Below are 27,828 nucleotides of genomic sequence, written 5' to 3' on the forward strand. Positions count from 1 at the left end.
CTTTCAGGTTCTTGGCTCAATGAATATTTGTGAAATCTGCAGGTGAGGTGCCTTTTATTAATCTTATAAGAAAATGAAATCTTCCACCCAATAATGTGAAGACTGGCAATGTGCCATTTTAACCTTGACTTAAGGACTAACCAAATTAATTATTGTTGTGTGGAAACAGCATTTCATTTCAAAAATCCAGCCTCCGTTACCATTTAACAGACATTTATCATTTTCTTTTAACCCTTCACTCACAGTCTCAAAATAACCCTTGAATGAAATAAATGCATTGGATGAAACATACCTCTAAGTCATTCAATAAAATCACAGGTACAGATGCATACTCTTCATCTCCAAAGTGCAGAATGAGAACAAAATTTGGGGGTACATGCTATATATAGTCTTAAGTGCATCCATACATGGGGTGGAAGGGGAACAGCATTCCTCCAGTGAGAGGGTAATATTTTTGTTACCATCAGCAAGTGCTTCCCAAGCGGCATCAGGCTGGTCTGCCACCGCTTTGCGCTGTTTTAATCTCTTGGGGTAAGTCAGTTTTCTTAATATTTGCTCACCAGAGGGCTCATTTTATTGGAGAAATCCTTTTGCAAAATGATTTCCAGACCAGGAAGAGAAAGTATCTGCTGTCCAGTGTAGGATAAGTGAAATGAGTTGCTGTAATGAATGACTGTAGATAATCTGTCTCCTGTGTGGGAAACGGCAGCAGTCTGTTGTAATCTCCCTGAGCAGTACATCCTTACATGCCAGAGCATTAAGAGGCTGCTGACCCTCTTTTCCCAATTTGAGTCAGCCTTAAAGACTCAGGTAAAAATGTTCTGGTGTTGAAATAATTCATTATACAGGATGGAAGCGTTGATTAGCCGGTGCTTGGATTTGACTGCTGGTTTAGAAAGTCTTGTTCAATTTAAAAGAGCCCATACAGTGTGATCAGTCTCATTGCCTGCATGCTGTCTTTAATTAAACAGCACGAGGGCTGTGCACTGCTAGTAATGACTCTATTTCCTTCATTTCTCCAATCATGGAATAGGCAGACTGCTGCAAGCTATTCATAGCTGAGCTGTATGAGGTTGTAAGGTGAAACATTTGAAGTGCTGAGCTCTGGTATACACTAGAACTGTACTGGTTCCTCTTAAATGTTGGACTTTAACATGTTTTCCTCTAAGATAAATATGTTCATATGGTATTCTTTGTTTTCCTTTAGTATCTGTGTTTTAGCAATGGTAATTTATTAAAGTGTGAATGTAATAATGAAAAACATGTATCACAGAGACCTGACAGTGGCAGCACTAACAGTAATGCTGAAGGACAGACTTGTATTGACATTGTTTTCATGGTTAACACATGTTTGGTCTCCCCTCCCCCCCTGGTGCTCTTGGCCAGGTCTCCTTGCAGTGTTCCAGTCATGGCTTCCAAAGTCATACCTTGGTATAAGAAGAAGCGTGTGAGCCAAGTCAAAACTGATTATGCTTATCATCACACTAAAAGTTCTGTCAAGCAGCAGACAGAAAGGTATGAAGGTAGAGCTCACCTGCTACTTTAAAAGCGCAGCTGTGGCAGCTTTGCCAGGTGGAGCAGCAGATCTGCACAGAGCCCCTGCTGAGGGGCAGATCTGACTCACAGTCATCATGATCCTGTTGCATACAGTATGCGCCTGCTTCCTAGCTGCTGTCCATTTGTCGGCTGAGGCGAGATTTAAAGTTGTACAGGGTCTGATTTTATTTTTACTGAATTACTGATTGACTTATGCTGCGAATCAAACCTCCATGGACTCATCAGTGTTAGACCTTTTTGCTTTTATCCCTTTATTTTTGATGTGTTTATATCATCACAAACCATATATAATTATAACAGTTAAATATATGTAATGACGGGCTTTGTGGTGTTATGTATTTATGTTTCTGGATGCTAAAATAGGTCTAGAAAATGTTGTAACCATTCCCTCTCACGGCCAGCTGGAGTCATCAGTGTGTTAAGTCACCTGAGGCTGAGAGCACAGACCAAACATTATTTAATGACTCAAACTCAATACACAAGTGTTTCCAAAGAGAGTGAGCTCACAAACTCATTGTCAACTAGAAAAAGTTTGAGAGAGCTTGCTTCATGCCGCTTGTTGAGAGACAATGAGAGGCTGATCCAGGTTTGAGCATGATACCTGCATGACCAGTGCATAAGGTGTTTAGTTTGAGGAAGAAAAGGCATGCTGTGTGTTTGCATGTGTTAAAATGGTCAGCGGAGAGTCTGTGGCTGCTTCTCATCCTGGAGTCCAGACTCTCTGGAGCTAGATAATGCTCATGCTCTTGATGCTCTGCAGCTTCTGCCAACAGTTTTTGGCTGGTTTCATTACTCCGGTCATGAGAGAGATGTGTTTATTTTACTAGAATGCTGTAGGAGCACACTTTTAAAGAGCATTGCACCCAACCTGGCGCTTCGTGCAGCTCTGCTATGCAACGTAGTCACGCTGAACTTGATACACAAGTTGAAGGCTGCACTGGCTTTGTCGTCACGAGTTATGAGGGTAGAACATAAAACTGCCTCAAGTCCCAGATCTGAACCTCTACAAGTCAACCCCTGATCACCGGGTCAACCTCCACAAAGCTGCCATGTTATCATGTAGCTTCTGCCTTATGTCAGAGGCTGCATGCCACTGAACCTGACCTACATCTGAGGCCAGGGCAGTACATACTGATATCAATGCTGGCCAAGTTTCCCAAGAAGTTTTCAATGAGAGTGATGTGATAATAAAAACATGGGGGGCTGACAGTTTTTGATTATTGGTTTTTGGATGAATTGTCCATTTCCCTGATACTCATTGTGGCTTTTTTAAGTTAATCAGGATTTAAATATTTGCTTTTTGTAAAGCAAATATCTTCATAAAATAGGATGGATTTCTTTGCATACTTTATTGATGATTAAGGATTAAATTAGTGCAAAGGAGAGACGTGGGTCTCCAACAACAGGTCCATGGAAGGAAACACAAGTATAGTCTACAAGTTAAATATATATATATATATATATATTCAGTCCATTCATATTAAACTAAAGAAAATTAAAGCCTAATATTACAGATAAGAAGGCGCCATTTTTGCACTACTGTGAAACTACTTCAAATACAAGACCAACTTGAGGTGGATCATGGGAGATTTCAGCTCAGCAGCTGCTTCTGCAAAGCTAAAACCTGAAAGTCTCCTATAGTGGAACTTCCTTTTGGTTCATGTTTTATAATGATGGGCCTCCTTCCGACAGGAAATCAAGCTCTTCAGTGAGCCAGGTGCAGGCCCAGGCCACAGAGGCTATGACGGAACCAGCGTATACCATACCGGTGTTCCGGGAGAGGTGAGTTCCCATTGGCTGCTGTCATATGTCAGGCTATTTTAGGTGTAAGGTTATACTGAACTAGTCTCTACTAGCTGACCTCAGTCAAGACAGCACATTTCTTCAGTGTTACTAGTTGTTTATTTTTCAGTAATGTTTATTTTTGATTTTATTTAAGTAATTTCTAATCATGTTGTTGAGGCGACTGTCTATGAAATATATTAACTGCTGGGCTGATGGAACCAATAAATTAACTTGTAAAATTCTCATTATTGCTGTACCAGTACTGTTGGTACCACTGATGAAATACACAAACGTGACCTTGAGTCTACTTTGCAGGTGTCCTGTTTTCTTTCAAGTCTGAGTCCAAGTTGCCCATGAAAGGCAACATAAGAAAGGCCATGTGTTTCAATGTTTCACTTCTTCACTATGAACTCTGTACAAGATAAAGTGAAAGTCTAACTCATGGTTGACAATAAATGACACTAAAATTATGAATCAACTGTATGCAGTTGTTTATTAGATTAGAAGTGGATCAGTTTAAGCTGTGTGTTTGTAGGAGTGCTGAGGGGACTGAGGAGTACCAGCGAGTGTCTACGAATGTTGGGAAAGGACTGACTGTTATTCAGGAGGAGCTCCGCAGGATGAGGATAGCCACCAAGACCCAGGTGGACAGTCTTGCTATCCAGAGAGAGGTAAGAGCCAGTCGCACAGCATTTTATCAGGAACGCTGTCTTTAAAAAGGAGCTTTGTTGATTTGTTTACTATCCTGCAGAACTGGCTAATAGGTTTGATATGCTTTGATATAATAGCCAACACCTTAGATTCACCAGTCTGAGTACAGTGTTTCAGCAGGTTGACATCAGTGCGAGAAATGACACAGAACAAATCATCTCAGAATTATCATTATTAACATTTCACATCACGTATATGCAGATGACACTCAGCTGTACATTTATCTTTTACAGACCACCTGGACTTGTTGGTACACTGCATGTGATAAAATGTTCCATTCCATTGCCACAAAATTGAGAAAAGCCTTATTGGCTGCTGGTGCAACAAAATAAGTGAATATTTTTTCCATACTAAAGCTCGTTTAAGGCATTGCTGCAAAAACTTTATGAAAGACCAAGAAATTACTTGTTGCTCTGTCTCAATGTGTCATAGAAGAGAAATTAAGCTACAGTATCATAGATTAATGGATGTTGTAGATTATTGACATGCTTCCACTGTAGGATGTGGACCTCTCAGCTCATCGGTTTCTTGCTGTTCTGAGGTTGAGAATTAAGACTGAATTTGCATTTATGCTGCTTAGCTATTTCCTGTGTCTGTAGAACAAACTGCCAGTGGATCTGGATCACTTTTTTTTGTTTCAAATTGCCTTTTAATGTTGTCATTTTTCTGTCTTTATGACAGCTTTGTTGCAAAATTCACTTGGCAGCAGAAATTCATAATTTTCTGCATATTTAGTATAGCAATGATCAAGCAAGGTAACAACATTAATGTATGATTAAATGAAGTGATGAAAATAGTTATCATTGACATGTTCAAGCTTTGAGAATTTGATCAACTTTTCTCAACAGACGAGCATGAAATTTCTATTTGTATCACAGATTTATATACAATAATGACATACTCTATTAATCTATAAAATTATCTAACACTGTGAAATTTCCCCTGTGAATGGATGGTGCTGTACAAATGAATTAGTCCCATCCCATTCTGTAGTAAGAAGACAGATAAAGTTAAACATTGTGCTCTGTTGTTGACTGCAGGTCTCACTGCTGCCTGCTGACTTCACCTCTTTAATCCTTCTGGTTTGGGCACATTTTAGTTCTGTTGATGTGATGTCAGATGGGAAATGGTGATGATGACAACATGTTGGCATTGAAGGTTTTATAATGACTGAAAGCAGAACTGAAGCTCCAGGCACTGTTTCATCACAAATGCAGTACAACATGATGGAGTGCAGATCCAGTGTCGTGTCACTGTGCTGTGACTTGTGCATTTTCACTCGATGCTGTTTACGCTCTCCAGGTTAAGGGCATGATGGCTAAGAGGGTGGATTATTTGGATGAAATCCCCAAAATGCCGGACTTTGTGGTTGCCCTCCGGCCCCACACCGTGTGGGAGAAGACTCCTGTGAAACTGTTCTGCACCGTGCAGGGAAACCCGAGGCCCATTGTCAAATGGTCAGAATATTCACATCTCACAGGAGTGTCATATTTTATGGTCTAATTAGTTGTTTTACATTATGCTGGAGAGAAATACAGCATGGATCTTTTGATCTCCCCTTAAGTGGATTGTTAGCATTGTTAGCATTCCTTTAATCCCTTTAGTACCAGTTTGCAATGTTTAACATACCCTCCCAGTAGCCATCACTTTGTAAATATCTAATTGTTATTTAAGAACAAATTTCACTTTATCACTGGATGCTCCATAGAGAGTTATGTATCCTCACACACAAAAGTGAGAGCACATAGATGTCAGATCACTGACAGCCGACTGTTTGCAGGTATAAAGGGGGAGTTCCAGTCGACCCACTGAGCATCCCAGGAAAGTACAAGATTGAAAACAAGTATGGAGTCCACAGTTTGATCATCAGCAGGTACAGTAAAAGCACAACTCTGCAGAGTTCAAACATAAAAACAGAATTTTCTTAAAAACATCAAACATAAAAACCTTCCTTTGCCACTTCTGCTGGATGTAAAGTTTCTGACTCATGTAGGTGTGGTAGAATCAGTTTTCCACATGGCATAAACAAGGCAGGGATGAAATGCAAAAATAAACTGCATTTTCAATCTGGCCTTAAAGTCTCAGAAAAACCAACCCAAACGAATAACATTCAGAAAACCGTCCTGCTCCATTGATTACCTCTACCCTACTGGCTTACATGTGACTAATTTGACAACAATTGCAGGACGTGCTAATGCTCTTCCTCCACTTTTAAAATGAAAAGACGGGGGGCTAGAGAGGCAGAGGGAGGACTGTTAGAATGAGGTCCAGGGTCCAGCCTGTTGGCCTGTTCGTCATCTTCAAGACTCCTCAGCTGTTGGTGTTGAAGTGCTGACCTTTGCGTCATTCGAGCCATGAATTCCTCCCACTGCTCCCTCTCTTGCTCTCTCTGAGGCATTGAATATATACGCTTCTCTGTCATTGTGTTACAGGGTCATTTATGTTCCTAACTACATAAAAGATGTTACAGAATCTTCTCATTCAAAGTTCCAGTGAAAAGTTTTATTGGAAGAAGAGCTTCGACTCAGTTTATGTCCCCAACAGCTGAGAAAATGGATCCTCTTTTAAAATAGTTTTGTCCAGCATGAAGGTCACATTTCTTCCTTCTATTCTCACCCTCAGTCTCCTCTTCAGTCACTGTCAGTCGCTGCCTTGGTGCGACTTCTTTTCAGTGGCTGTTTTTCAAAAGAGGTGGTACATGATGTCCATAATCAGACATTGACTTGAGGAGTTTACAGCTGACCTTGAAGAGCCGCCGACGTGTTGTTGAGGAAAGAAAGAGCTTAGCTGCTCCGTGTACCAGTGTTACAGTGCCAAGACTTTAAGATGGGCTCACTTTTCAGCTGGTTGTTACGTCTCTTGCTCAAATCCTTTTTGGCTGTCAAGTTAAATGTGGACGTGCTACCTATTTTCACTTTTTTCACCCTTAGTGTCTTATTTTGGGCCTAAACATTTACGTACATACTATGTATGGATTTTACCATACACATCTTTAAGGCTGTTTTTTCTCAGCCCCTGAGCCAGAACTCTCCACTTCAGTAGCACTTAAACACACCAAACCAAATTTATCCATATTCTGAGGGTTTTACAGAGAGGTTTGTTCATAAAATCATTCATAGCTTGATTTATACAGCATTTTAGTATTTAAAACAAGGCTTGACAAATTGAGACGTCTACAACTTCTCTCTGTAAAAATCTGTAATACCACCTTTGAGTAATAATAAACAAGAGGTACGAATCAGTTCAAACACAGGAGAAGCTCCCATGAGCCATTTCACAGGAGCAGACATTCATCTACCTTATTCTCAGTGTCACATTTCAGTGTTTATCCTCTTAAGATAAAATTGACACCTTATACTTCGCCTTAAGTAACATTTAAAATGATAAAAATCTTCCAAGTCTTCATTGTTAGTAACCACATATTCTGTCATGTTAACAGTGAGTGAAACAGTCAAACCAAAGCCTGCGTGTTGTTTTTCGGGCTGCATCACTCCACCTTTGTAGAACAACAGTTTCTCTGAACAGATGACATTCATTTGTATTTAAAAAGTATCAAACATGATATTAAAATACTGAAGATATTAATATTTCATATTTGTTGGGATGGGATATTTCAGATTTATGGAAAGCTTTGGCTACACTGCATATTCATGGATTTGGTTCAATGACATTATGTCTCTCTATGCTGTCTGGTCTTGTAGGTGCGTTGTGAGTGACACTGCCGAGTACAGTGCTGTGGCCACCAACCCACATGGCACAGCTACCAGCAAGGCTACAGTTACTGTGAAGAGTAAGTCATTCTTTTTTCCTGGCTCTGCAACCTTCAGACGTATTCGCCTCTCATGTTATCATGATTTTCTCTTCCTCACAGGAGCCTCGGGAGCCGGGGAGTCCTGCCATCTTGGGTTAGGTGAGGAGAGAGGAGCTATCCAGATGGGGGGTGGGGTGTTTTTAAGACACAACCAGTTCAACCACACGGTATCAGTTGGCTACAAATAGCAGTGCATGTAAGAGGCCCGATAAGCAGTGGAAACTATTGTAGGAAGCTGCTTCCTCGTCCAGAAGCAAGTGAAAACAAGACAACCTTCTGCTCTCAGTCAATAGTTTAGCTCCTGATGATGTAATAAAACATTCACATACTTTTTAGGAAATTGGATCATTAAGCTGATAATTTGTCCCACCAATAATATACCCTTTTTGCAGCATTTGAAAAGTTTCTTTTAAATTTGATTGAGATATTAGATGGAAACATAGTTTATGTGAACCGATTGTGTAAGACAGCAGTTCCTAAACAGATGTTTGATCATTCCCAGGGGTCATTTAAGGGAACCCTGGCAGCTGTATCCTCTAAATGTGCTTTAATGGGTTTTTAACAGCTTTTTATGCTATTTTAAATTCAATTTTAATCATTTTCTAACATAGAGATATTTCCCCTTTCTTTAAATAAGTAAAACATAGCTTCACTGATCTCTGGGATCTCTGGTGGTCTTGGCTGATTTTTAAGATATTTCACTTTGAGATTGCAACACAGAAACAACCAAGGTTACATTCACATCTGACATTACTGTATCCTTTGGAATCCTGCATCATCATTCTGGTCTTAATCTCAATGTACATGCTGTGAAACATTAATGATTATTAACAACAACGTCTCACTTCTTGCCCCAGTGCCACATCTGACTGAGATCCATCCCAGTAAGCTGGAGGTCACCCTGCTCGAACGCTTCTCAGTGAGCTTTGGCGTGGAGGGCAGCTCCACCAGTCTGGTGTGTAGCATGGTGGTTGTCCCCGACCTCCCCAACCTACCCCCCCTCGCCCAGTGGTACAGAGACGGTAAAATATTTATTGGTCATTTGTTCAGGTCATTTGTTATTGTTTGCGTTTCATTCTGATTTTATTCATTCTTCAGAGTCAAACAACTGGTCCCTCCTCACTGTGCCCTCCATCTTGTTTGTTAACAGATAAACTGCTGAAACCCAGTAAGCTGGTGGAGATGACGGTGGGTGGAGGTATGGCTCGTCTGACGCTGCCTCATCTGGCCAAGGACGATGAAGGCCTGTACACCCTCCGCATCTTTACAAAGGACGGCACCACTGAGCACAGCGCCTACCTGTTTGTTTCAGGTACATTTCTCTGCATCATGTAACATTCCAGCATCACTAAATCATCACCACACTGACTGTAGACACCAGCAGGTGGGACGGATCATTGGGTCACATTTTCTTGGGTTTAATGCGTTTAATGTGCAAGACAGTTTGTTTTGAATAAACAGAACTATAAACAGTGATAGTCACCACTGCTGAGCAATCGACTGAAATCTACCACAAATTCATTGATTTATGAAAAAAGGCTATGCTGAAACACCAAATCCAGAGCCAAATATGAGTAAAAGACAGACGAGGATGAGCTTTAGTGATATCTGTTGCCATAAATGTAGGTGTACCGTGCATCATCTCTGTTAGATAAACAATAAAACAATTTAAAATGAAGAGCAGGAGTAAACTGATTCCGCTTTGAATTGCTGTTATCAGGTTGTTTTCTGTTAATTTGAGAACAATGGTTTGTCAGTGATTTCAGCACATTATTTAAGAGTGGCAGACTCAGAGCACCTGAATCCTCTTTTATTTGAAAGGGCCACAAGCAGAAAACCTCAGTGGTCGGTTTGAAAGAAGACAGACCGTCAATATTATCTCTTCTGGTCTTTGTGTCTTTGTTAATGAACAGCTGGATGGACAAACTGGTTTGATCTAAATGTTCAGCTTTTTTTCAACAGTCATGGTGTTAGGACCCAAGCCAAAACTCAGCCCATTCCAAATGTCACATCAGTTGCACACAGCATGAAACAGGCTCATAACTCAGTTAAAGTTCACTCACAAAACCTGATTTCAGGATGTGCCTCAACATGACACAATCAGGGATTATTTTCTTTGTGGCTGGTCTGCAGTCCATTAATTAGAAAGGACTTCAGTCAGTTCCCATGATAGTCATGTCTGGTCTGAGTTTTGATTCAAATAAAAGGAAGTGTTTTTAATCAGAGTTTTGTTCAACAAGAACAAACGCACATACATAGACGTCAAACAGGCGTGCAGAGATGGAAGCAAAAACAGTTTTTTTTTTTTTGATCAAAGTCTTTTTATTAGTATTTTCCAATTTTTCATTTAAATGCAAAACAATACAAAGAAACACAAGATAAACAGATATAACATAAACCCTTCCCCAAGATGCTAGACCAATTTAGAATACATATACCCATAGCCAGATTTAAAAAAAAAAAATAAATAAATAAAAATAAAAGTGAAAAAATTAAGCATTGAGAGAGAAATATGACATGTGTTCCACAGCATTTCACAGGGTCACATAATTACTGTACACAGTTACATTAATTATTCGGTAAAGTTGGCAGCAGCCACATCTCCAACGAAAGTCATAAAGGGTTGCCAAGTAGAGTAGAATTTTCCAACAGATCCTCGAGTGGTATACCTAATTTTTTCTAAATGGGTATGATACATGACCTCTCTAATCCAATGTCCATATGCGGGGGGTTGAGAGTCTTTCCATTTAGAAAGAATAAGCCTCCTGGCCAGCAAAGAACAGAATGCAATCATATTTATATTACACTTACTGAGAGAGATATCCACTGGGGTCACACCAAATAATGAAATTAGAGGGGATGGGTGCACCGTTTTCCCACATATTTTAGAGAAGGCCTCAAAAATAGATCGCCAAAAACCATACAGTCTTGGACAAGTCCAAAACATATGCAACAATGTAGCTGGAAATTGTTTACATCGGTCACAAGTTGTGTCCAAATCTGGTTTGAATTTAGATAATCTTTCCTTGGACCAATGGAGACGATGTACGATTTTAAACTGTACCACAGCATGTCTCAGGCATACAGAGGAGGAATAGATCCTCTGAATAATCTTTTGCCAGACCAGCTCTGAAATAGGTTCCTCCAAATCTGTTTCCCATGCATGCTTAATAGACTCTAGAGTAGTCGCTTGATGTGAATTGATCAGTTTATAAATCTTGCTGATAATTTGTTTGGAGACTATAAAACATTTAAAGATTGAGTCTAGGAGTGATTTGGGAGGGCATAAAGGGAAACAGTCTGAGTTAGATGCAACAAAGCATCTGACTTGTAGATATCTGAAAAAATCTGACTTGTGAATACCAAATTTTTGTGACATCTGTTCAAAGGAAGCAAATTTACCTTCTATGTAGAGATCGTATAGTGACTTAATTCCAATTTGTGACCAGAAGTCAAAGGCATTATCGATTATCGAAGGGGTAAACATGTGGTTTTTCGTCACTGGAGCAGCAAACAACAGTTCTGTCATGTTAAGAGATCGTCTAAACTGATTCCAGATCTTCAATGTATGAATAACAGTTATATTGGATGTAAAATTAGAAATGGGCTTATTGAAAGGTAATTTTGAGCATAACAATGCTGCAGGCAAAGTATGTTCAATTGAAGCCTTCTCTAGTATCAACCAGCTGAGGTTATTAGCATCACTCCTCATCCAATACATCAGTGTCCTTATATTAGCAGCCCAGTAGTAATATCTGAAGTTTGGGAGCGACATGCCTCCCAATGTACGAGGCATCTGTAGCACATTTTTACCAAAAACAGTTTTAAAAGGTTGAACAACACACAGCACAAGAAAACAAATAGAATATTTGGGATTTTTATAATTCCAGATTGTCTCATCTGTCCACTTTCTACTGTATCCCTCCATCTTCCCTTTCTATCTCGTCCTTATTTCCTTGTTTTCCAGATGCTGCCCCCTCCACGGCGGGGGCCCCTGGTGCACCAATGAGCGTAAAGGCGTATGACATCAACTCGGACTATGTCCTGGTTGCCTGGAAACCCCCCAACACTGTCAATGAGGCTGCAATCACTGGATACTTTGTGGATCGGTCAGTCTACACCCTGAAAACTCTTCAGGCTTTCTTTTTATAGCACAGAGTTGGCACACTAACATGAATACAGTCGGATCACACTGCACTCAGTGCCAAGGAAATTAGGAAAAGTGTGATGTGATGTCACAGTTTTTATTTAAAGCTGCACTCAGTCCATCAGTATTTGTATATATTAATTATACATATTGATCATTATACTGATGATGTCTGTAGGTGTGAAGCTGGCAGCGACAAATGGGTCCAGTGCAACGATGCCCCAGTGAAGATTTGTAAATACCCCGTGCACGGCCTGAGCGTGGGCCACTCCTACCACTTCCGGGTCCGAGCCGTGAACAGCGCCGGCATCAGCAGGCCATCCCGCAAGTCTGAAAAAGTGACCGCTCTTGACGCCGCCGAGAGCGAGAGGCTGCAAGGTACCGAGGAAGGTAAATAAAAAGTACAAATCGACAGGATACAACAGTTTCCTAACAGGTCTGTCATTGTCGTTCCCTGCAACAGTGATTAAAATCGAAGGGAAGTACGACATAGTGATCAAGGATGATGACCTGGAAGGTACAGTAGAGTACAAAAACTGATCTGGGTTCAGTGATTTTAATCCTTTAAACCACTTCATCGGAATCTCACACAAACCAGATACTAACACCTGTCCCTCTTTCCAAACCTCATTATGAAACCACACTGAACATCTTTAAAGGGGAGTCGAAATGTACATAAACATGCAGTTTAATAACTCTTATCGACATTAACATCCCATCAACATCCTCATAGCTGATCACAGCTGTATTTCGTCACATGAACATTGTTTCATACCTCATCAGGACATATCAGCGTTGACTGTTCAATGGAAAAAATCATTTTTTTTAATGAGTTTCTGCAAAAGGAAAAAACAGCCACATGAATAAAAACTGCATTATGAGGATTCTGCTCACAGGTATGAAAAAAAATCAAAATCTCAAGAAAAAAAAATGGACAAAAGATCAGATTTGAGTCTCAGAGTTTTTTTCTTGGGATTATGTCACCACTGAATTTTGAGATTAAAACTCTGACGTTGTTCTTATTTGGGCTCAGTGTACAAACTGTACATATATGCATGAAGACACGTGGCACCTTTACAACATTTATCAGTCAGTCTTGTTAACACTGTTCACAGTAATTCTGAAATGTAAATATAAATGTAGATTAAAGTCCCTCACTGCATCATTATTTTGTTGTACATCAGTAAAAAAGCAAGCTGCTTCAGATTGCAGACTTTTCTACAAACTGACACCAATCAAGCTTCTCTCAAATGTTAAAACATGAAACTTTTACAAAACAAAGTGACCTATGAACACATCTGATCTTTCAGAATCAAAAATAGCTCTAACATAACACTAACTTGTTGATTTTAATGCGACACCGAAAAGACTATTTTCCCATCTCCTCCCGTCCTAACTGTTGCGGTGCCTTCTTTGACCTAACTTGTGCTTTAATCGACTGAAATTTGATTTATTTGTCTTTTTCAATTAAACCACTTAAAGAGTTTTCCTCCTCCAACGTGTGTCAAGTATCTCTTCCTCTACTTAAAGCAAACCTTTAACTCAAAGACTAATTCAGAAACTAAAAAAAGGTGTCAACACGTTGGTATTGTTTTACACGAGGCTATTGAAGAAGTCCCACATTTCACTGCAATATGCCAAACTTTAGAGACTCTATTAAAGGAATTTCAGACGTGCGTATGTATCTGTATCTGCAGGATTGAGGATTTTTTTTATTGCTTAATGTAAGTCTTTCATCTGTCTTTTTAAAAAGCTGAAACGTGGTGTCATCTGTCCATTAACTGAGCCTCACATCAGGCTTTGACAGCTCTTCCGTGGCAACAAATATGTTGCTGTTGAATGTTAATGATGTTTGTTAACATGCCACCGACACATTTTACTCACCAGTAGATCAGAATAATGACCAGATCAAAATACTCACTGCTCAGCTTTTAGAAAGATGAACGAAAGAAACTCCAGTTTGGCTAAGAGGACAAAACATCTGCTCTTTTTTTGAATTAGTAAAAAGATGCTGCTGTCCACCAATCAGTGACATTGTCTGTAAAGTCAGTCTAAACCACATTTATTAATACAAAATTATGAAAAACATGATTAGAAACACTTCAAAACACTCGCTTCAAAAAACACACAATGTGGGACTTCTGCAACAGGCGCTGCTGTGTGTACTTTAGGCCTCAACACCATTCACTCCCAATCTAGGCTACGTAACGATCCCGGGGGAGCCCACCGACGTGCACGCATCCGAGATTTTCAAATCATATGTCGTGCTGAGCTGGAAGCCTCCCAGCCCCCGCGGACGAGCTCCGCTGTGGTACGTCATCGAGAAGGTGTGTGGCCATCCGTTTCCATCAATGTAGCCCACTGTTCAGTTCTGTAGTGCAAAGATAAAGATAAAGAAGACGTTGACCTCTTAAACTCTTAACTAAAAAGTTAGCTTCTTGCCGTTATGCTTGTGCTCACATTACAGTGAAACTATATGATGGTCATTCTGAGGGAAATGTATTATATCAAATGGAAATATTACAGATGTCTTAAGCGTCGTTTTACACACATTTTCCCGCAGAATTCATTCATTTTTTGACATCTCCATTAGAGAAGGTTTTGTGGGTTTGAACAGTGCTTTTTTGCTACAGAACAGGAGTGTGTAAAGATTAACCGCAGAGTTTAAGAGGTTTCATGTGTTCTTTATGATTTGTAATATTCTAAGCACATAAACATGAAACCAGTAGAAGCTCACCATGTATCACCGGTATCGTTGGGGCTCCACCTGTTTGCCATCAATGCACATTTAAAATAAGGCCAAAGAAATCCATATCACATGTAAAATGTCATATAAATAACTCACAATTAATCCATACGTAGAAATGTGGCTAATAACAAGAGCCCAAACTGACCTGTACTAGATCAATATTACCACTCAGTATTGGTACAGATATGCAGATATATTAATATCTGCATAAATGCTGGCAGATATGCAAACATTATTGCTACTGGCCTGAGAAATCCAGTCTAGTTTGTGCTCTAGCAGGTGCTCAGTATATTGATGATTACAACTTTTCAGACACACTTTGATATTTCAGATTTGCACATCACTGATTTACATTAGTCTGGTTTTTGGCCAAATGAAAACCAAACTGAGCCCCAATGACATAAATCTGTCCCCTGAAAGCTCCTCTTTGTTTTGTGCTACATTGATGAGGTTGTTTCGCAGATGGCTGTCCCTTCTCATGTCCCCCCTCCCCAACTCTCCCACAGTGCATAGCAGGCACTGGAGCATGGCAGCGGATCAACACGGCAGTCAAACTGCACTCCCCTCGTTACCCGGTTTTTGATTTGCAAGACGGGCAAAAGTACCAGTTCAGAGTGTATTCAGTCAACATGTACGGCTCCAGCGAGGCATCCGCGCCCTCGGAGCCCATCCAAAAGGTCGATGAGGATGGTAAGGGCTGGGATCTGTGTGTGAATAAGTACAACACACACAAATACACATCAAAAGACAGTTGGAGTTCATATTTTTATCTGTTATTTATTTATTTTAAGACGGTTAATGAATATGAGTCAGATTGGTTGTATACTCCCTAATTGTCTTATTGTGCCCACCGGTGCCCCCAAATCCATCACTTTGGTGGTGATCAAAAGCAGCTTGGATAAAGGTCTTAAAGGGTCTTAGGTGAAGGCTTTTGTATGTTCTCCTTCTGTTGTCAGTACTTTGTTTAATGAACATGAAAAGAAAATAATAGTTGAAATGAAATTGAAGACAAAAAGAACTTGAATTGTCTAACAAAGATTTTATTTTAAAATGTTGAAATTTTGGGTTGTCTTCGATTGCAAATTTGGGAAAAGTATCTTTACATTTGTTAGCTTCTTTGTCCTAATATTGTAGAAATTCAGTGTCATCTTTGTGTACAGCCTGGGGTCTCACCTGAATTTTACTTCCTGTCAAGATAGAAAGGACTCTGAAACAGCACTTAGCTTCAGCAAACATTATGCAAACATACGAATAATCTACAAACGCAAACACGTGAAATGCTGAGACTGACCTCTTGTTTTATGTGAATCACTGTATGATTCAGGTACTGAGGTGCCGGTTGGTATGTACAGTTTAATGGAAACACCTTTTAAAAAAACTGTCTCACACTGCTGTCACATCACAGTTCACTCTTCCACTGTGTGGTCTAACAGTGAGTGACCCGTTTGGTGCTTCTTACAGTTAAGCTCCAGTATTCTTAGTTTTCTTGCTTGGGTTAATTGCTCTGCATTCATTATTAGTCACATAAAGTGTATGTTAAAAAAAAGAAAAGTGCACAAACGCTCTGGAGCAGCTCAGCTAAACCTCCACTTCATCTCAATCACTTCCCTCCAATCTAACTTCCTCTTCTTGTGTTATTCCATCCAAGACGCCAAACCAGTTTCACAGACCCAAACTCACTCAGTAATGCACAATGGCAGCTCACCTTTCTTTGAAAACATGAGGACACACCTTTAAGTGCTGCATGTATTGTAAGTGGTGTTATGTAATCTACAGTATGTGACATTAAGCTGCATCAGACCTGCAGTCAGTAGTATTTACAGATGATCGTTAGTGTTTCTGTTCCACAAGAAGCACCTGGATGGGAGTCAGTGCATTGCTTCCAGAGAGAGTAGATGGTCACATGTTTAAAAAGTCAGGTGATGAATTCCTGTGATTAACAGCTGATTTGACTCTGACGTCTGAATCATCCTGATGTCGTAAATCAAGCTCCCTCCGTCCTTTCTGCCATATATCTGCATATCGATGTTCCTGGATCCCCTGACTTTTAGGTGCTAAGTGTTGAAATTTGTTTTTTCCTCACTATCTATATATCATCTTCAAATGTAACTCTTAAATGTTGATTTTCATATAAATTGAAAGTAAAATACATGAACCCATTAGAATGAAATATTGATACTGATATTGTATGAGTATTTAATAATGACTTCTTTCCCCTGAACAGGCGTCCCCTCTGCTCCCGGTCAGGTTATCGCCACCAGAAACACCAAGTCGTCTGTGTTTGTGCAGTGGGAGGCTCCCAAACATCTGAAAAACCTCATTGGGTACTATATCGATGGCCGTGTTGTCGGAGCCAAGGAGTGGTTCCCCTGCAACCACAAACCCTTCAAACACACCAGGTAGACGTTCAGAACTAACCCAACGATTTTTGGATTTGTGGTTTTACATTGTGCAAAAAGCACAGGATTTAATGAATGTGAATAAAACTGATGGACACTGTGTCCATGAATCTTAAGGAGCTTTTATAAATCCCTCTGATCAGCTCTGGAGACTATTGGACAGGAAAACTTTCACTTTTCTGACTTTGTAAGCTCACAATTTGTGAGAAACACATTTAAATGGATTTTATTTATTTATCACAAGTGCTAATTTGGAGCAACAATGATCTGCATGACTCCCAGATTATGTGTGTGTGTATGTGTATGTGTATGTGTGTGTGTATGTGTATGTGTATGTGTATGTGTATGTGTATGTGTATGTGTGTATGTCCGCCCATGTATTACTCACGTTGTGGGGACCTAAACTTGTTTACAGTCACATTGTGGACACTCACCTTACACGTGTGGAGACAAATTCAGGTCCCCATAATGTAAATCATGAAATTTTAGGATGAAGACTTTAGTTAAGGTTAGCGTAAGGTAAGTAGGGGTCACGGTTATGGTTAGGGTAAGTCTCCAGGAAATGAATCTCCCCAAAAGTCATGAAAACCTTATGTGTGTGTCTGTGTGTGTATCAGGTTCGTGGTCCACGGCCTGATCCCAGGGGAGACCTACGTGTTTCGTGTCCAAGCTGTCAACCTCTTTGGCCTCAGTGAAGAGTCTCAGGAGTCCTCTCCCATCGCTGTGGAGCCAGCCCTCGGTGAGAGCAAAGTCACATTTAGAATAGAGCTAAAAATGAAAAAAAAAAAAGTGCTTTTCAATGTTAACAATACAAATACAAACTGAAAGTTGTTCAAAGGAACAGATGAGTACATTAGTCTATATGTAACTCAAAAGAGATTATGAGATGACTGAGGACTCAGAAACATGATGGATGTTCAGTTTGATTTTCAGTGTGGCTCATTTCATTACTCTATCCAGGCAAAGGGGTGGAATATGGTATGTATGAAACAGTTCTGTTGATCTTCTCCCACCTGACTTACCCACTTTGTCCACTTCCACTTTGCATTATGTGTTTTAATCACAAAACTGGATATTTTCAATGTCACCTTACACAGGAGTAACAAAGTGGTGCCACCACAGAAACACTTGTACAATATAAAACTACTGCACAGTTACTCAGCTCAGGAGCTGAAAACCTTTTGTTGGATGTGTTTTTACACTGTGATGTTGAAGTAGGTCATATAAATATAGTTTGCTCACAGTTAACTGAAATAATGAAGCACAAATGTCTCATTAAGATGCTCTGTATAAGAGTGTAGAAATTTAGTATCCATGCATGTAAAACATGTAGTATTTTATGTGATTCAGCCACTCCCAGCGCTCCCTTTGGCATCACCATGCTGAGCTGTGACGGCTCCTCCATGACTTTGGCCTGGAAGAGTCCCAAACACTGTGGTGGCTCCAAAGTCAACGCTTACTACATCGACAAGCGCAACGCAGACACTTTGGTGTGGAAGGAGGTCAACCTGACGGGTGTCACAGAGAGGATCTGCACTGTGAGTGGCATCAGTCTCACGCAGATTTACACATTGCAAAAACTAATGGATGCAAGTTTGTTTTGGAAAGTTCTGACAAAATCTTTCACAGATCTGTTTGTGTGCAAGTATCCAAAGTGTTTTTATGGACTTGATAGAAAAATAATAAAAAAGTACTCATCAGAGAAATAACTCGTCAGAGATGAAGAGCAAAAGCTCATAAAGGCAAGCTCAGATTATTTATTATCTGGATACAGATCCCATTTTAATACCAGGTTTAAACGGGATGTTACATTCAGAGTCCAGTTATTAATCAGATCTAATAATCATGTCTCATCCAACTCTCTGGTTCTTCAGGTCGACAATCTGACGGAGGGAACCTTCTATGAGTTTAAGGTCCAGGCAGCCAACATGGCCGGTGTTGGCGTGCCCTCTGCTCCCAGCACCCCGATGAAATGTGAGGCTTGGACCATGGAGGAGCCAGGTAGGAGAACTTTCACTGCTTCTATAATATTACAACACTCGCAGCTGTCTGTCCTCAGTATTCTGCTGTTGAATGATAAGTGTGTGAGCTGGAAGGAAGACATGACGCAGGGCTGCTGCTTGTGCCTGTCATTGTAAAGACTTAAAAAGAAATATTTTTACTTGCAGAAAATACACCACAGTGGCTCTTAACTATGACATTGTGAGTGAGGCGGACCTCTTTCCTCTTTGGCCCTGCTCATGTTTTTCTGTTTTATATTCTGTCTTACCTCCAGGTCCAGCCTACGACCTGAGCTTCAGTGAGGTCAGAGGTCACTCCCTGGTCATCCTGTGGAAGGCTCCCGTCTACACTGGAGCGAGTGCAGTCACTGGATATTTCGTGGACATGGCCAAGAAGGGCTCATCAGAGTTTGTTACTCTGAATCAGGAAGCTGTGAGCCACCGTTACCTGCAGGTAGGAGATCAGCCATCCAGTCAGAAATGATACAGTACTTAAACGGTTTGTCTATAAGGACCCATTAACATTAACAGACCGTTGCTCAGGCTTTAAGACTTATTCTTTCATGAAATTTGAATGTACAACATGAGTTTAGGTGAATAGTCATGTCACACTTTACATCTAGCAATGTTTCCATGGTTTCCTGCAGGTGACTAGTCTGGAGGAAGGTGAGACATACGTGTTCAGAGTTCGCTCTGTCAACGGAAGCGGTGTCGGAAAAGCTTCCCAGCTGTCTGAGCCGGTCTGTGCCAAAGCTCTTGCAGGTAACAACAGCTTATCAGCTGACCTCCTCTGCAAGCTGCAGCTTTCATATTCACAAAATACCTGCGAACACGTTGGGGGTGTTTCAAAAGATGCATTCTTCATGTGGATCTGAATATTATATTTGAAAGAAGCTTTGTATGGGGCAGCACAGTGGCGCAGCAGGTAGTGCGTGTGCCTCACAGCAAGAAGGTTGCCGGTTCGACCCCGGGCGGGGCCTTTCTGTGCATGTTCTTCCGTGCATGCGTGGGTTCTCTCCGGGCACTTCGGCTTCCTCCCACAGACCAAAAAACATGCTTATTAGGTTAATTGGTGACTCTAAAATTGCCCCTAGGTGTGAGTGTGAATGGTTGTTTGTCTCATATGTTGCCCTGTGATCGACTGGCGACCGGTCCAGGGTGTACCCTGCCTCTCACTCGTCGACCGCTGGGATAGGCTCCAGCCCCACCCCACCCCCCCCCGCAACCCCGAAAGGGATAGGCAGTATAGACAATGGATGGATGGATAAACTTCGTGCGTCTATGTGTGTTTTTTTCATGAAGTGGTCACATGTTACTCATGTTCACAGGCACCAAGGAGATTGTGGCTGGTGTGGACGAGGAGACCGGAGACATCTTCCTGTCTCTTGAGGCCTGTGAGATCTGTGAGACGTCCAAGTTTGTGTGGTCAAAGAACTACAAACCCATCGGCGACTGTCCCAGGGTGGCCGTCACAACAAAGGGCAGAACGTAAGCTCGCCGCAAACCTGGACACGTCACAGAGGCTTCAGGCATTGAACAACCCAATTTCTTAAAGGTTTCCAGGAAAGAAGTATTTTACAGTATTACAAGGAAAATAGAGACAAAGCTCCGAGTTATGTTAGTTAGTTCACTTGGTTGTGTGCAATGAGTTATTTATGTTTCTCCATTTACACTGAATGTGTATGAATTCATTGCTGGAAACTTCACTCTTAATATATGTTGAAAAGTACACTTTACACTGCAGGAGGCAAACACTAAAACTATTTATTTAATTTATTTGTAAAATACAAGTGAAAACAGCAGCAGCTTCTCAGTTTGATTCCTGGTTGAGTTGATGGCTGTAATAGTTTTGACTTGCATAGATATTTCATAGTTTCTGTGTTTGTTTCTCAGCTCCAGACTGACTTTCAGTAACCCTGATAAAGATGATTTGGGCAGATACTCTGTGGTGGTCACTGACACAGATGGAGTCTCTGCCAGCCACACTCTGACTGAGGACGGTGGGTCATGTAGCGACAGACTAAATGTAGATTGTGGAGTGTTTTTCATCCTGCCTGTTAGGCTTTATTGATGTGGTTTGTTTGTTGCTGAGTTTGTTTTCTTCACTCTGCAGCCCTGAACACCATGCTGGAGCTGAGCTATGCCATCAGACATCCAAGTGAGTAATGTGCCTCAGCAGCAGACCTCCTGTATCAGTCAACGCTTCCTCAGGATCTAACCTTTGTGCGCTCTCTGTCTCCGTGCAGTCGTTCCTCTCAAACACGGCCTGAACTATGAGATTTTGGAGAAGGGCCACGTACGGTTCTGGCTGCAGGCCGTCAAATTGTCCCCATCTGTATCCTACAGGTTTATCGTTAACGACAAGGAGGTCACCAGTGGGGAGGTAACATCTTCAACATTCATATCAACTGAGTTCCAAAACTGAAGCGTAATTATACACTTTGTTAGGCACTCGTGAATGATCTAATGAATTCCAATACGACAGGTCTGTCAGGACATCTTTACAAAGCTTGTGGTGTTCAATCATGTTTTCAATCATAGCTATGTTTTGACAACCGCAGCTGAAATCAGGCTGTGGCTGATAAGGCCTTCGGTGTTCAAATGAGCACAGCAGCAGTCATACCTGTCAAACAGCTGCTGTAGCTCCACTTCTGTGTTGTCACTCCTTGAGGAAGAGTTACTAATGGTGTCTGATGCTCTTCGAGGTTTGTTTACATCAGTTGTGCTTAGAAACTGGTCACTGAAACCAGTTTACATTTTCATTTATAATCAGTTGAGAAATACACAACATGCATATTGTTCTCCATGTAAATGACTTGAATCTAGTTAGAAATTACTGCTTGTCTTTGACAGCATGTAAGTCCAGTAGCTTCTTTTGTGCATTGAGGACATAATTGAGATAGAATTCATGAATAGTCAAACACACCACACTCAGATTTGAACATTGATCTCTTGGTGTGTTGTGAATATAAATCTTTTGCTCTCAGGGACACAAGATCAGCCATGATGTGGCCACAGGAATCATCCAGATGACGGTGGATCATTTCACCAGAGCCAACGAGGGTACCTACACCGTCCAGATCCATGACGGCAAGGCCAAAACCCAGAGCTCCCTGGTCCTGGTGGGAGATGGTGAGGCTTTCTCCTCCCTCACATAACTGTCATTACATGGTTAACTAATAAGCTGACTGACTTTTTTTAGTAAATAATTAGTTTAGCAAATTGGTTTAATGTTAATATATCAATGAACCACGTCTTTTGTTCTTGTTTTGATAGAGAGACTCCTAGTTGCAGAAATTACATGCTGTGTGTTTACATAATTTGGCAGAAGCAGAATGTGAGTAATCGCTGAACATTATCCACATTTATTGATTATGTTTTTGTGTTTCAGTGTTCAAAGTTGCTCTGAAGGAGGCCGAGTTTCAAAGGAAAGAGCACATCAGGAAGCAAGGTACCAACAGACACTCCACCAAGGCCCCACTGTCATTATGCAGTGAACACCACTCACGCAAACAAAAGCTCTTGTTACACCCACTGTTATCTGTGAGTGTGTAAGACTGTCATTACCTCCGAAGAAGTTTGTGATGAAATCTGAGGTCAAATGATGGTGCAAGCAAAGAGACAAGCAAAGTGGATAATTGTTGGTTTGGAAGCAGGCATGTTTATGTTCGTACATAATACTGATAATATCCTAACTAACATGACTCCACTTTGTGGTTTTAGGTCCACATTTCTCTGAATATCTGTATTTCACTGTCACTGAGGACTGCACTGTTATGCTCGCCTGCAAGGTAATGTTTAGATCTCTCACTTCTTCACCTTTTTTTATCACCTGCCTTCTTCTTTTATCTCAGTGAAACAAATCCTTGTGTGTTTGTGCGTCAGGTGGCCAATGTGAAGAAGGAGACCACTTTCCATTGGTACAAAGAGGACGATGAGATTGTTCCAGAAACTCCTCCCAATGTCATGTCTGGAGCCTGTGCTCTGCCCATCCCTCTGGTAACAACTGCTGCATCCACACCGAACTCACCCATGTGGTGCTGAGAGCTTTCATTGGTTAACACACAAATACTCATTGTGACATGGTGGTAATCAAAAGTCAAAGCGATAATCTAAGACTGAGCTAACATTTAGCATGATTTAAGTCATTATAGTTGATTTGCATCATTAAAAGACTGTCTCCAAAGTCTAACATGTTTTCCCAAACTATAAAAAATTATAAATATTATGCACAGTTTTGATCTGGCAGCAAGCTACTGTAGCTCTTCAACGTTTCTACTGTCCCCTGTTTTGCAGCATGTTTGTGATGTCGAATGTGACACACCAGAAATAAAATGACAGAAACTCGTCTACCGTCAGCAGGAAGATCGTCAATCGCCTGTTTTTCCCCTCGTTTAAAAAAAACCTGCATACATGTGCTAATTAAAATTTTTTTGCACATGTCTAAAAATATAGTTAAAGTTGCATGCTACAGCTGCATGTCAATATTGTAATGTTTGTTTTTCCAGTTCTCCAGGAAAGATCAGGGCGTTTTCAAGGCCGTGCTGAGTGACGACAGAGGAAAGGACACATCTCAGTTTGACATTTCAGGCCAAGGTATTTTCTCTCTGTTCAGAGGGGGTCAATCACTTTGCTGTTTATTCCTGTAATAAACATGTTATAATGTATTTTGTGTCCTTCTTGCTTTGATTTTCAGTGTTTGACGACATCATCAGTGCCATCGCCAAGATTGCAGGTGAGCTTGATCGGCTGACTTTGTCTCCTTGTGTTATTAACATGATATGATGAATATGTTAAGTTGGCTCATTCATGGTGCGTTGATGAAAGTGAGACTCCTGACAACAGTTACTGGAAAGTCGGTCCACAGGATTTACACTGACTCTACCTCTCTGCTTAAACAAAAGCTAAGCTAGGGGCCTTAGGGAATCTCAGGATCACTATTTGAAAAGCCATCTGTAAAGTGTCAACAGTAGAAGTGTTGGCACAAGGGAAAGTTAAGCTTATGTTCATAAATATTCCAAGCTAAATGCATGCTAAGCGGTTTAAATTGCAAAGAAAACATCTTTTTTATCATCAGTTTGTCTGACTGAGTCCATGCGTTTGCTGCTGTAGGTGCTTCTGCCTCTGACTTGGTGCTGCAGTGTACTCCAGAGGGCATCAGGCTTCAGTGCTACATGAAGTACTACACAGAGGAGATGAAGACTGTCTGGAAACACAAGTACGCCTTGATGACTCCACCTTTTACAGGATTCAAATATTTACTCTCACTGCTGAGAAAACATTGTACCAGCTGTTGAGCTCTTTTTTGTGCAAACCTGCCATTGTTGTTTAATGAACAAGCCCAAAGGCGCCAAATTTTAGTAGCGTTAGTTTAGATTCATGTTCTAGTGCAGTAATATTTGCAGCCAGATACTGGTGCTTGATCGGTTTACCAGAAACCTATTCATCCATGTGCAGCTCAACAGCAGAACATCTCTGTGAAAAAACTTAATTTCAGCTTTCAAGAACAAAAACAACATATTAAAGATTGTGTTGATATCGACTATAACTCAAGGTTTGTCTAAAGGCTGATCTGAATGTACTCACTAGGCATGTGTACGGCAATACGGTTCGGGACATATTCAGCTTCTCTGGCTTTACCAATGGCAGTAACGACACACACACACACACACACACACACACACACACACACACTATGCAGCCCTGTGCATACTGTACTGTAGGTGGTGTTAATCAAAAACTCAGAGCAGGTGTTTCCTGCCAGCTGCCAAAAGAAAATGACCTCAGTTGATTTATTATTAGTGTTTTTTCCTGTTAAGGAATGTGACACTTGAAGCTGCATTAAAAAAAAGAAAAAAAAACTGCAGTGTTCTCCACGCTCTCTACTCTACTCATATTTTTCTCGATAAGATAGAAATCCCTCATCGGTCAGTTTTTAGTTGTTAAACCTTGAGAAGTGACTCCTGTGATGTAAACCCTGCAGGGAGAGTAAGATTGCCTCCTCTGAGAAGATGAGGATTGGCGGCACAGCAGAGATGGCCTGGATGCAGATCTGCGATCCCTCTGACAAGGAGAAGGGTCACTACTCCATCGAGATCTCAGACGGTGTGCAGACCCACACCAGAACCTTTGACCTCTCCGGACAAGGTGAAGAACTTTCAGCTGTGTCTCATTCATGAGTATCTTCATTTTTATCTTAATAATTTGTGGTCAATAGTTTTCTTTACCACATTTGTTTTGTTGTTTTCTACTTTTTTATTTTTGGTGAAAGTAAACTCAGTCTTCATGAGATTATGTCTCTTTTTGCAGCGTACACCGACGCCTATGAGGAGTACCTAAGACTTAAGTAAGTTTTATGACAGTACAGTAGTTTGTGAACATGTATCTTTAACTTATAACCACATTACATTAATCATACCGACGCTCTTCTGTCTTTCAGGGCAGCCGCATTTGCTGAGAAGAGTGAGTATCTGATTATTTATTAACTTTTTTTTTAAGGGACTTTGATCGATTTTTTAAACTTTATGCATCAGTCAAGGGGTGATAAGGTTTTTAGAGATCGACTCTTTGAGCATTCAGAGCCTCCTCAGATGCCTCACAGGCAAGTTATTTGCCTTCAAGGCAAAGTACTGCATAAATGCTGCATCTGAAAGTTGAAAGAGTTAGAGCTTCACATTCCTCCTCTTTGTCCTTCCCATTATCTCAATCTTGTTTATACTGTGACAGGTGAAGTCTGACATCACTTCACAGTGCAAACAGTGTGATGTTCTTTGCTGTGAGTTGTGTTTTCATACATGCTGCTGTCTCTCCTCAGACCGTGGCAGAGTGGTTGGTGGGCTGCCTGACGTGGTCACTATTATGGAGGAGAAGGTGAGGATTTCTCAGACATGCTGATATGAATCCGCACTATGTTAATCACGTGTAAGGAAGTTTTGCTTCAAGCAAGCAGCACTGCAGAAAAAAATCAACTGTATATACATGTACGTTATATTCAAAAGAGTATCCAAATACTATTGCCTTGAGAAGGATGGCTCAGTTTCTCAATGGAAAAATTTTGAATTGCACTTATCCGCCTCCAGCTTCTCAGTGGGCATTCAGATAATACTTTATATTAAGTTGCACCATTAAATGCTTATAAGCATGCATATTGGAAGCATATTGGCTCTCTATTGGTTATTATAAAGCATTTTTTAATGTCTTATTCCGGAAGTTAGGGGTTATTAAGGGTAAGGGTTATATTATTAAGATGAAAATTTATGTACAACAACTTCCTTACTATCAATAAACAGTAATTAGGAGGTTATTGAGGGAAAACTCATTGTCTTTGTCCTAGTCTTCAGGCCCTTTGAGGGGGTCCAGCTCCCCAGATGTGGTCGAAGTGTTTTTCTAGAATTTAGTTTAACCCGCTGTTTTATTGTTTTATGCAATAAACAAACCTGTATTTTTGAGTAAATCCTGACTTGACTCTTGACCCTCTGCAGTCTCTGAGCCTGACCTGCACCGTGTGGGGCGAGCCGACCCCTGAGGTCACCTGGTTCAAGAACGAGCAGGAAGTCCCCTCCACCGAGCACACCAAGGTCACGTTTGACGGCGGAAAGTTCGCCAGCCTGGTCATCAACAAAGTCACTCCTGACGACTCTGGCAAGTACAGCATCAACGTGCGGAACAAGTACGGTGGCGAATTCGTCGAGATCACCGTCAGCGTCTACAGGCACGGCGAGAAGATCCCCGAGCCCAAACTGGGACATCCCAAAACACCTGCTGCCACGCCAGCTGCTACACCTGCAGCCACGCCTGTGCCGCCAAAATCCCCAGCTCCCCCCTCCAAGACCCCAACACCAACCCCTTCCAAGTCCCAGACCCCAGCGCCATCCATGAAGAGCCCAACTCCAGCCTCTACCCCTGCATCCACCCCGGCCCCCAAGTCTCCAACCCCAGCCCCCAAGTCTCCAACCCCGACCCCGAAGTCCCCAACCCCCACTCCATCTCGCGGAGTCAAGTCACCAACCCCACCCAGATTCATGAAGTCTCCAACTCCACCCAGGAAGTAAGCGGCATTGGTGACGTCTGGGCTGGAAATGTTTGCTGTTAGCAAAGCTGATTTATAGCATGAGTGTGAAATCTTGAGCTGTTACTTTAAAGTTTATGTAGATGTAGTCACTGTTAAAAGTCCCACTTCTGAACTTCTGGACTACCACAAACAACAGGCTTCTAACCAGCTGAAATTCTTTCTATTTCTGAGATCTACTTGCAGGATATTTACAGGAAAAACCTACGAAAGAGGGACTTTTACAGTGGCTGCTAACATACAGTAGATGTCCTGCTCAGTTACTTCATATCATAACTGATCACTGTGCTTTTGACGCAGGTGCAAAAAAGGCACAAAACTAAGAAAATAAAAAAACAGGTTAAGATGTTTTTGTTCCATGTTTTAAAAGCTGCACCTTCCACTGCGCTACATTGGTGGAATGCCTGTATACATATTTTGTGGGTGTTAGAGGATAATTCAGGTTTATAGCAACTTGGTTCATATTTATCAATGGCATCAATAAAAAAAGAGGACACACGGCGCAAGAGACACAAGCAGTAAGACAAACATTTGGAAGGGAAATCAGAGGCCGGCAATGTAACTATTACCCAAACTGTTTGTCGTAAATGTCCATCGTGGT

The 27,828-nt window shown here is 41.1% G+C and overlaps 1 protein-coding gene across 3 annotated transcripts; it reads left to right on the forward strand.

Moving 5' to 3' along the window:
* On the forward strand, positions 1–27,824 carry myom2a (myomesin 2a). 3 transcript variants are annotated; one of them, XM_070991131.1, is made up of 37 exons: positions 489–531; positions 1,387–1,515; positions 3,250–3,339; positions 3,878–4,013; positions 5,356–5,510; positions 5,834–5,926; positions 7,755–7,843; positions 7,925–7,963; positions 8,722–8,886; positions 9,015–9,176; positions 11,832–11,973; positions 12,190–12,389; positions 12,475–12,528; positions 14,211–14,338; positions 15,267–15,450; positions 16,985–17,159; positions 17,777–17,898; positions 18,510–18,697; positions 19,034–19,160; positions 19,435–19,613; positions 19,807–19,921; positions 20,488–20,647; positions 21,053–21,159; positions 21,273–21,317; positions 21,406–21,542; positions 22,147–22,291; positions 22,551–22,610; positions 22,883–22,950; positions 23,045–23,158; positions 23,668–23,755; positions 23,856–23,894; positions 24,272–24,377; positions 25,143–25,306; positions 25,469–25,505; positions 25,599–25,621; positions 25,974–26,029; positions 26,641–27,824. In XM_070991131.1, exons 2-37 carry the CDS (start codon positions 1,409–1,411, stop codon positions 27,208–27,210), a joined length of 4,569 nt encoding a protein of 1,522 aa, XP_070847232.1. In that variant the 5' UTR covers positions 489–531; positions 1,387–1,408; the 3' UTR covers positions 27,211–27,824. The 3 variants fall into 3 exon arrangements, with proteins under 3 accessions (XP_070847225.1, XP_070847232.1, XP_070847217.1); XM_070991116.1 differs by lacking the exons at positions 12,475–12,528; positions 14,211–14,338; positions 15,267–15,450 and having other exon boundaries at positions 12,190–12,401; XM_070991124.1 differs by lacking the exons at positions 489–531; positions 1,387–1,515; positions 12,475–12,528; positions 14,211–14,338; positions 15,267–15,450 and adding an exon at positions 1–42 and having other exon boundaries at positions 12,190–12,401.
* The last annotated feature ends 4 nt before the right edge of the window (positions 27,825–27,828 follow it).

The sequence above is a fragment of the Chaetodon trifascialis genome, chromosome 2 (assembly GCF_039877785.1).
Source record: "Chaetodon trifascialis isolate fChaTrf1 chromosome 2, fChaTrf1.hap1, whole genome shotgun sequence".
Classification (NCBI taxonomy): domain Eukaryota; kingdom Metazoa; phylum Chordata; class Actinopteri; order Chaetodontiformes; family Chaetodontidae; genus Chaetodon; species Chaetodon trifascialis.